This window comes from Echinops telfairi, unplaced genomic scaffold (assembly GCF_000313985.2).
Source record: "Echinops telfairi isolate 266 unplaced genomic scaffold, ASM31398v2 ScPeMD7_31;HRSCAF=116, whole genome shotgun sequence".
Lineage (NCBI taxonomy): Eukaryota > Metazoa > Chordata > Mammalia > Afrosoricida > Tenrecidae > Echinops > Echinops telfairi.
Genome location: NW_022103928.1, coordinates 25092418 through 25103343, shown reverse-complemented (window position 1 = coordinate 25103343; position 10926 = coordinate 25092418). Strand labels below are relative to the sequence as shown.

At 36.9% G+C, this 10926-nt stretch overlaps 1 protein-coding gene across 18 annotated transcripts in view; it reads right to left on the bottom strand.

Moving 5' to 3' along the window:
* The window catches only part of TASOR (transcription activation suppressor), a 93670-nt gene that overhangs the window by 48257 nt on the left and 34487 nt on the right, over positions 1–10926 (bottom strand). For all 18 annotated transcript variants that reach the window (XM_045289908.1, XM_045289909.1, XM_045289907.1 and 15 more), the window contains exons 4-6: positions 10429–10501; positions 7683–7774; positions 3891–4052 (exon numbers count right to left, since the gene is read on the bottom strand). In XM_045289908.1, coding sequence (XP_045145843.1) covers positions 3891–4052; positions 7683–7774; positions 10429–10501 — 327 coding nt within the window. The remainder of the gene's footprint in view (positions 1–3890; positions 4053–7682; positions 7775–10428; positions 10502–10926) is intronic.

The following is a 10926-nucleotide window of genomic DNA, read 5'->3' as shown; positions in this document are numbered from 1 at the left end:
AGGAAACACAGGGAATCCAGGACAGATGATCCCTTCAGGACCAGCACTGAGTGGCAATACCAGGAGAGTGGAGGGAGGGTGAGGTGGAAAGCGGGAACCGATGACAAGGATCTACATATAACCTCCTCCCTAGGGGATGGACAACAGAAAAGTGGGTGAAGAGAGATGTCGGACAGTGTAAGATATGACAAAATAATAATAAATTATAAATCATCAAGGGTGCATGAGGGAGGGGGGACCACGGAGGGAGGAGGAAAAATCAGGAGCTGATACTAAGGGCTTAGGCAGAAGGCAAATATTTTGAGAATGATTATGGCAAGAAATGTACAAATGTGGTTGACACAATGGAGGTATGTGTGGATTATGATAAGAGTTGTATGACCCCCATTAAAATGACTTTTTAAAAAATTTCAGCTGATCTGGCTAGCTAGCGGGTGTCCCCTTCCTCCCTCACCGCTCCACGTGCATCCCTCCTGAAGCTGCGTGCTCGGCTGAAGAGGACAACCTTCCCCGATAGAAGGAAGACGTCCTTCAGTCAATCCTTTGGTCAAGGGTATATGAGTAGCTACACTCCACTGCTAGAACCTCCAAACAAGTCTCAAAAAAAAAAGACCACGAAGTAGAGTGAGAATTTTAAATTTATTTGCTTCTATTTTGAGTGTATATAACACTTAAAATGCCTTTGACAGAAAATGTCTGTAAGTACTGCTTGTCAATTTTAACTGAGATAATTTGTACTGAATAAATATACACTTTGGAATTGAAAATATTATATATATAAAATATATTCAAATTCCAAGATTAAAAATACTGCCATCAAATGAATTCTAACAGTGATCCTACAGAAGAGTAGATCTAGATCTGTCTTTTAGAATTTCCAAGACTGTAAATCTTTTTTTTTTATTAAATAAATCATTTTATGGGGGCTCTTACAACTCTTATAACAATCCATACATCTAATTGTATCAAACACATGTTGCCATCATCATTTTCAAACATTTTTTTCTACTTGAGCCCTTGGTATCAGCTCATTTTTTCTTTTTTGTAAATCTTTATAGAAGCAGACTGCCACATCTTTCTCCTTCAGAGCAGCTAGTAGGTTCAAATGACTGACACTTTGATTAGCATACAAGTGCTTAACCAGTGAGCCCCAAACCGCCTTTAAGTACACAGATATTCCAAACATTTACTTTTGGGTTGGCCCTGCTGGCCAACAAATTTTCTCATCAACACGTTTTAAGTGGAGCTTAAATTCTCATTTCAGCCCACTCCATGCAAAAAGTACTTCAAATAAACTAAGGACACAATCTTAACCAAGCGTAAGTACCATTTAAATCATTATTTCAAATGAAAAATGATTCCCAACTGTAGAAAAAGCAATGGAGGTAGAGTAGAAAAATAATTAAGGAAATCAATTCCTTTCTTAATATCCAATTGCTTCTCCATTTCATTTATTCACCAGTTTATAAATTAAGATTTTGTGACTTGCAAGCTAGCTCTGAGTTTAAGCTATAAAGTAACTAGTCATCTTCATTTAAAGAGAGTGTCTGAGTTTATAAGCAAAGCAACACTGTCAGTCAAATTTCATTCCTCTAGGAAACTGCTCGTTTCAATGTGTGGTTGTTCTAACAAGACCAGAAAATTTGGAGAGAACGTCAAACTAGTTTACAATTCCTATCAGAAGAACCAATAATTACCGTATATACTCAAGTATAAGCCAAGTTTTTTCAGCACATATTTTATGCTGAAAAAGTTTTTGGTGGTAAAATTAGATGCCTCAGCTTATACTCGAGTATAGACGGTATATTTGGCCTCATATCTACCTATACTCATTCACTGCCATCAAATTGATGATGACTCATAGTGACCCTATCGGACAGGGTAGGACTGCCCCTGTGAGTTTCTGAGACTGTAATTGTTTATGGGAGTATAAAACCTCATCTTTCTCCTAAGGAGCTGCTGGTGGTTTTTAACTGCAGACTGCAAATCGTAGCCCAACTTGTAACCACCAGGGCTCCTATCTACCAATACTACTACCTAAAAGATAATCAAGTAAATGAGTCAGCTCCAGATAACATTGGTGAACATATGTTTGGCTAAAAGTCTTCAATAACAGGTCTTCATCACTGAGACTGTTCAAAAAGAAAAAAACTAAGTAAATAAAGAACAGGGTGGTATGTTCTGTTGTGCATATTTCTGCCACAATTAGAAAAAAAATTAGATGAATAACTACAAGGAAGAAAATGTTCTAGATTTGAAAATGATAACCATTGTACAACTCTTCTCATTATTGTACTGTATGACGTGTATAAAGTTAAAAATAAAATTGTTTTTTAAAAAAAAGAACAGGGTGGTTGCTGATAGTGGTGTGATTTTCCAGGAAGATTAACATCCCTGGAGTACAAGGGGATTTCAAAAAGTTTGTGGGAAAAAATCCATTATTTTTTTCATTCCTTTTTCTATTAACTTTCTCAAGCTCTCTCATAGTCACTACTTTTCACAAGCAGCCCATATCAGATGTAAATATTTTGTCTGTTAAAAAAAATAGCATTCCCCTCTCCCTCAAAGAATGCACACTTCAGAGGACAGCATTAAAGCTACAGCTTGGGGAGAGGAGCACGTCTGATTAGAGCACACAGGAGAAACGAAGAGGGATGTGGCCCACCAAGCCCCAAGGACGATATTCCTACTCAGAGCAGCCAAAGCACAGAGAAGACCATAGGGCCGACCACACGAAACATGATACCTCTCACTCAACCTTAACGGGGGACAACAATAGAGACACAGTGCGGGAATTGTGCCCCATCTGACCCCTCACCACACTAGGGCGAAACACCAAGGGCATTCAACAGAGCAAAGGCAGCAAAGGCAGCAAAGCAATGATATCCCTGGGTAATACCAAGGAATACCAAAAAATAGATTTTAGAGACAGAGTGTGGCACTCCATCAGACTCAACTGGGAAACACTCCTAAAGGTCAAAAAACCAAACCTGGAACTATTTATAGGCTTTTCCTTTTTTGTCATTGGCTTTCTTTTTGTTATTGTTTTGTTGGATTTGTCTTCCTTTGTTGTTTTGTTTGGCTTTGCCTGGTTTTTGCGATTAATGTCTCTGCATTTCTATCTAGGTAAGATAGACAGGAAAAACAACTCGGAGATAGAAACAACAGAATCGACGGTTCCCAAGGGATACAAAGGGGGGGGTTGGGCAACAACCCAGGGACAAGGGAACAAGTGAACTAAAATCAACAGAGAGAAGGGCATAGGATGCCTACTGGGGCTTAATCAAGGGCAATGTAACTGTGAGGAATTACTAAACCCAAATGAAAGCCGAACATGATGGTGGGACAAGCGGAAAGTAAAAGGAAATAGAGGAAAGAACCAGGAGGCAAAGGACATCTATAGAGGTCTAAATACAGGCATATACAAGTGTAAATATATTTATATATAATGAGAAGGGAACAGATCTATGTACTTATATCTATATGCTAAGAATTAAGTTGCAGATGGACATTGGGCCCTACTTAAGTACTCCCTCAATGCAAGAACACTTTGTTCTAATAATCTGGCATTCTGTGATGCTCCTTCCTGATGATCGCTGAAGACAAAATGGGTACATAGCAAATGTGGTGAAGAAAACTGATGGTGCCCGGCTATCAAAAGATAGAGCGTCTTGGGCCTTAAAGGTCTGAAGATAAGCAGATTGAGAACCAGAGGCAGGGAAAGCTAAAACTGCAGGGTCTTTACACATGAAACACTACTGGGTACATTGAATAAATAGACAGAGACAGTGCCGTATAGAAACCAGAGTCTATTCTGGTATAGTGAGAGAAAGAACAGGGACATTTTGAAGAATTTGGTACAAAGCATTAAAATGGATTTAGGAACCTACCTGAGTAAGCTCATAGGCTCTGTATGCCAAAAGTGATGTAATCCTATTGGCATTCTTCGACATGTGACATTCATGCTTTGGCGTTGGGTCCAGAGTATTTTTATTTAACATAGATTCCAAACTTTTTACTCCCATGGGATCATATATACTCTTTATTTTACCCTAAAATAGAGAAAACCTGTGAAGTTCCCTCTCAAACCTCACTATTTAGTGTATAACATTAACAGTATAGAATACTCCTCAGAATATAAATCCTCTAATACTTGGTAAATGAAGAAATCCAACACTTTTTACCAATATTGAAGCAGTTATCAAAAACTAATCACTGAAAAGTTTGACCTTAACAACAAAAAAACCCAAAATCCTATCCACAATACTTTAAATTAAAATAAGCATATTATTAAACATATTTCTAGCTTTCCTTCACACTTTTCTTAGGAAAAACAAAAAATACTTAAGATTGTTATTAAATACTGTTTAAGCTTAGAGCATAGATGAGAAGTAAACCATTCTCAAAAGTATCTTAATAATAGATAAAACTAGTCACAAACTTTACCTGAAAAGGAAAAGAGCCCAGATAAGCAAGGCACTAGTGAATGAGAAAGTAAGAAGCTTCACACTTCCAGATCTCAGAACTCACTATTATAGCAAGCAAGTCTCAACAGTCTGGTACTGGCACAACAACAGATACCTGAACCATGGCCAGAATTAAGAACTCTGAAGTAAATCCACCATCTAAGGACACCTAGGAGGAGCCTAGGTGAAGTAGTGGGATGTTAACTGCAGGGTCAGCAGTTGGATGCCATCAGCTGTTCCTCAGGAGAAAGACGGGGCTTTCGACTCCTATAAAGAATCGGTCACAGGTTCTACCCTGTCCTATAATGATGAGTGGGCACCACCTCGATGGCAGTGAGTTTTGAATAAGGACAGCTAATCTTTAACAAAGGACCGAATTCCATTAACCAGGGAAAAGAGTCTCTTTACTAAATGGTGCCGGCAAAAATGGATCGCCACTTAAAAATAAACAAATAAAATAGAAAACCTGGATTAGCCACTTACAGAGACATGAAAGAGAATCCATACCTCACACCTTATATAAAAACTAACTTAAGCTGGATCAAAGACCTAAATATAAAGCCTAAAATTATAAGAACCGTAGAAGAAAACTATAGCAATATTTAAACCCAATTCAGTGCCCAGTTAATTCCAACTCACAGCGCCCTCATACAGAGTTACCAGGACTGTAAATCTCTAAAAAACATTAGCCTCATCTTTCTCCCACACAGGGGCTGCTGAGTTTGAACCACTAACCTTATGGTTAGCAGTCCACAGCACAGCATAACCAGGGCTTTTTATCAGCAAATTCCAGGTCCCTAATTTATGGACTAAATAGTCTATCAAATTTATCTAAAAAAAAAAGTTCACCAAGATCAATCAAATGACTAGAACATTAAAAAAATTAAGTTAACACTTAAAAAATTAAGTTAACACTTAAGTTCATTTAAAAAAAAAGATTTCGGTTCTTTTGGGCCAGGAAGAGGCACGGAAGCCTTGGGCTGGGAGAAAAAAATAAAAATAAAAAATAAAATTTTTAAAAGATTTCTCTAAAGAGTAAAAGGAGAATGTAGAGTCGAGTGGGGGTGAGGTGGGGATTGGGCAAACATATATAACAAAGGATGAATCTACAATTTACAGGACATTTTAACACCTCAATAAAGACAAACAATCCAATTTTAAAAATGGGGAAAGAACATGAACAGACATCTCACTAAAAAGGCATTCAGGCAGCCAATACATAAAGAGCTGCTTGTAATAAGTGTCTTTTAGAGAGATGCTGAGACATCATCATCTTACCCCAGCAATAATAGCAATGATCAAAAAAACAGAAAAGAACAAATGCTGGTTTAAGGACATTTGAACTCTCTTATACACTGCTGGAGGGATTGTAAAAAGGTACAAACACTGGAAAATGTTGCATACAGCAAAGTTAGAAATATGACTCACTGCCATCCGGTCAATTCCCACTCACAGAAACCCAATACCTCTTTAGGTTTCTGAGGCTGTAAATCCTTACAGTAACTGAAAGCCTTAACTATTTCCTTTGGAGCAGCTGGTGGTTTCAAACTGCTGACCTTGTAGTTAGCATCCTTAGAAGATAAAAGCTGATACAAGTAGATCTATGCACATCCCAAGTAGATCTATGCACATCCATGTTCATTGTATCATAATTCACAATTTCAAAAAGATGGAAACAAACAACCTAAATACTTATTGACAGATGAAAGGATAAACTATGGTACATATAAACAATGGAATACTATATAATGTTATCCAATAATAATGAGTCTAGGAAACCTCTTACAACATTAATGAACCTGAAAGATATGCTGAGTTAAATAAATCTATCACAAAATGACAAATATTATATGAGACCACTATTAAGTCAAAAAAAGGTTTACCCAAAGGGGGGGGGGGCATTCTTTGATAATTACCAGGGATAGGAGGGAGGGAGAATCATTACCTGTATAGTTAACATGTATTAAATAAATTACGTGAAGGAAAAGGCAAAATACACTAAGGGGGAGGTCATCACAATATGACCAAGGCAAAGAGACACTGGGAGACAAACAAGAGCAATATCTAATGATCTAGTAGATACATACAATCTTATGCTAACACTTATATCAATAATTTAGGAGTGAATACATTGTCAGTTATGACTGAATAGGTGTGAGCTGATGAATAGGAGTACACAAATGAGCATACACAGGGACTTCAAAAAGTTGGTTGAAAATTCCCACTATCTTTACATTTTTTTCATGAACTTTTTGAAGCAACCTTGGGTAGTTTGGCGTGGCCATTTCTACATATGTATTTACAAAAGCTACAAATTTATTTATGTATGTAATACAGAATACAGGAAGGGGCCAAAGTTATGAAAACTTTTAAACTATAACCAAACACCTTGATGTACAAAGTCACTGGACTTGAGAGCTTAGGTCTACATCCAGGTCAATTGGCCTAACATCATCCATAAAAACAATGGTCTTCAGCCTACTTTTGTGATCAGGAAACTAAGGTTTCTTAGAGCAGGAACTTAGAAATTTAGAGCAGCCATCTAAGATGGTCTCTTCCTGCCCAAGGTACAGAAGAGTGAAGAAAATCAGAGACCCAGGTATAGACTTAATTAGTCCAAAGGATAATGGACCAGATGAACTACAGCCTCTACTACTAGCCACAGTCCAGAAGTGAATTAATGCCCAGCCATAATTACCAACTACTCTAATCAAGAATGATCAAATTAAGTCAGGGACAGAAGGGGAGTAAAATGTAAAACAAAATTCAAAACCATAAAAAAATTCAGACTTACTGGGCTGATAGAGAGACTGGTAGAACCTGGAGACGATGGCTATTAGACACCCTTCAAACCTGTAACTGAATCTATTCCTAGAGTTAAGCCAAATAATAGACGGGCCTATACAGTGAACATTAAAAACTATGAGCAGCAGCATTTGCTCAAAAATTAATTTAAGAAAACAGAAAAGGGCAGAAATGATGAGTGAATGGAAGTTAGAAGAGGACTGTTATATTGAGGGGACTGCACGTCAGGAAGCAAAACACATATAAATAGCTGAATGTGGAACTAACACTAAAAAATATTTTTAAATTATTTTTTATATAGCAAACACAAGCATGTATTTTTAAATTTCAAAACTTTAAAAACATTTGGCAAATGAAAATCCCTAACAAATGATCAAATGTTGTCTTTGATACATGAAGAGCTTAAGTTACCTTCATTATTTTGAAAATAACAACATCACCCATTGCCCCAGCTTCCAAAGGATTTGCTTGTAATAAATCAGCATATCTAGAAAGATAGATACCTAAACAGAAAGGGAATCATTAAAATTAATTCCAGTAAGCCAGGATACAAATACAAAAAATTTTAAATGATAAAGATAATAATAAAGGAGAGAAAAGATATGACAACTTCCCTTATGGGTAGTAAAATTAGCAAGAGCCGTTATGGGTAATTAAAATAGCAAATTTCAGGATAGTAGAAATAACAAAGATAGCCCAATACAAAAACTAGGGGAGAATCTAATGAAATTTTTCAAAGTCACTATGATCAAGATATTTTAAACATAATCACTGATCAATCCAAAATATACAAAATCTAAAGTAGAGATAAAACTGAATTTATACTTTGCTGTTGTGAGGTGCTGTACCCCATGTACAACAGAACAAAACAGTGCCCATCCTGTGTCATCCTTTTTTTGAGCCCGTTGTTGCAACCACTGTGCTAATCCATCTTCTCGAAGGTCTTCTTTTATACTGTCCCTTTAATTTAACAAACAGGATATCCTGCTCTCTTGTTGGTCTAACATGTCCAAAGTACATGGGACAAAATCTCGCCATCCTTGTTTCTCAGGAGCAATCTGGTTGGACTTCTTCCAAGACCTATTTATTTGTTCTTTTGGCAGTCCATGATACTTTCAATATTCTTCTCCAGCACCATAATTCAAATAGATTAATTCTCTAGTCTTCCTTACTGAACGTCCAACTTTCATGTTTATGTGACGTGACCGAAAATACCATGGCACCTTAGTCCTCAAAGTGATATCTTTGTTTTCAACACTCTGAAAAGGTCTTGTGCAGGGCCAACAATGAGCGTAGAGATATCAGGAGGATTAGGGGAGGGTGGGGGAAGAAAAGAATCACAAGAATCAACCTATACCCCCCTCCCAGGGGGACAAGTGGGTGAGATACGAAAATAATCTATAACTTATCAAGGGTTTGTTACTGGGAGGGTGGGGGAAGGAGGGAGGGAGGGGAAAGAAATGGGGAGCTGATATCAGGGGCTCAAGTGGGAAGAGAATGCTTTGAAAATGATGGCAGCATATGTGCAAATGTGCTTGACACACTGGATGTATGGATTGTGATAAGAGATATAAGAGCCCCCAATAAAAGTACTGAAAAAAGAAAAGGTCTTGTGCAGATGATTTACTTGATGGACTATGTCGTTTGTCCTCTTGATTGTTGGCTTTCATGAGAATTGATTGTGGATATAAGCAAGATGAAATCCTTGACACTTCAAGCTTTTTCTGGTTTTCATGATGTTTCATGAAACTATTGGTCCAGTGGTGGATTTGCACTGAGTGATAATCCATACTAAGGCTACAACAATCCTTGATCATCAGCAAGTGATTCAGGTCTTCCTCATTTTCGGTAAACAAGATTGGATCATCTGCATATTGCTGGTTGTTAATGTCTTCCTCCAATCCTGATGCTGCATTCTTCAGATAATCCAGCTTCTGTATTTATTTGCTCAGCATACAGATTGAGTAAGCAGGGTAAGAGGATATAATCCCAACACACACCTTTCTTGATTTTAAGCCAGGCAGTATTCTTTTGTTCTGTTTTCACAAGTCCCTCATGATCCACAGGTTCCCCATGAGCACAATTAAGTGTTCTGAAACTCCCATTCAGAAGGCTATTCTTAGTTTATTATGATCCCCAAAGCCAAATGCCTTGGCCTGGTCAATGAAACACAAACAACTTTCTGGTATTTCTCTGCTTTCAACCAAATTCCAACTGAACATAAGTGATGATATCCCTTTGTTTCATGTCCTCCTCTGAATTTGGACTGAAATTCTAGCAGCTCTCTTTCAATGTACTGATAAAGCTGCTGTTGGATGATCTTCAGCAAAATTTTATTTGCATCTGATTATCAATGATATTCTTTTATGTGCGCATTCTGTTGGGTCAGCTTTGAAATGGGTCCAAAAATCTCTTCTACTCAGTTAGCCAAGTAGCGGTCTTTCAAATTTCTTGGCACAGACGAATTGAGTGCTTTAAATGCTACATCAGCTTGTGGAAACTTTTCAATTAGTATTCCATTAATTCTTGAAGCTTTGTTTTTGGCTATTGCCTTGAGTGCAGCTTAAACTTCTTCCTTCAGTACTACTGGTTCTTGCATGTTACCTCTTGAAATGCTTCAATGTCAACTAGTTCTTTCTGGTACAATGACTATTCTTTCCATCTTCTTTTGATGCTTCTTGCATTGGTTCAGTATTTGCACACAGAATCCTTCAATATTGAAACTCAAGGCTTGGAATTTTTCTTCAGTTCTTTGGGTTTAAAATATACCAAGCATGTTCTTCTTTTTTGGTTTTCTAACGCTAGGTCTTTGCACATTTCATTATAATATTTTACTTGGTATTCTCAAGCTGCCCTTTAAATTTTTCTGGTCAGCAATTTGACTTATTTTTTTCATTTGACTTAGCTACTCTTTTAGAGCTATTTTCAGAGTCTCTTCTGACATCCACTTTGATTTTTACTTTCTAGTCTTTGTAACCTTTCTCTTTTATCTTTAAAAGCTGTGAAACTAGTCTCCTGTTCTGGAAACATTACAAAATTATTACAAAAACATTACAAAAATTATTTACTATACTGAGCTCTGAATTTAATTACAGAGCTCAGTATAGTAACAATACATTTATAAATGACAAATAGTGAAAAAAAAATTTTTAATTACCCATGGAAGGACTGCCAAGAATTGTTATTTTGGATTGTCCCACCTGTAATCCTTTTTCACATATGCTCTGAACCTACAAATAAAGGAAACGCTCATCAAACTATTGTAATAACATAAAAAAATTGCAAAGGTCTGACTGATCTGAAAGGGAACACAATAAAAGATCCTGGTTATAGTGGGGGAAAAAAGTAGATAAAAACAAAATAATTAAAAATGTTTTAAAAGTTTACTGCTTTGATGGATACTGGTAGAAGATTGGTCGTTCTCCGGGACAGAACTAAACTCATCCACTCGACTCAATTTACAGCCAAACAATAAACTTTTTTATAGGGTGAAAAATAACACCAATGAAATATGTTCCTTCTAACAGTTAACCTTAGGAAAGCAAAAGGGCAGTATCTGTGCTGAGATAAACCTCAGAAGCCAGGAATGAATTGGAAAAGAGGATAAATATGAAAACAGTTAAGCACACAAAGTGGAAAAACTGCTATGATACTG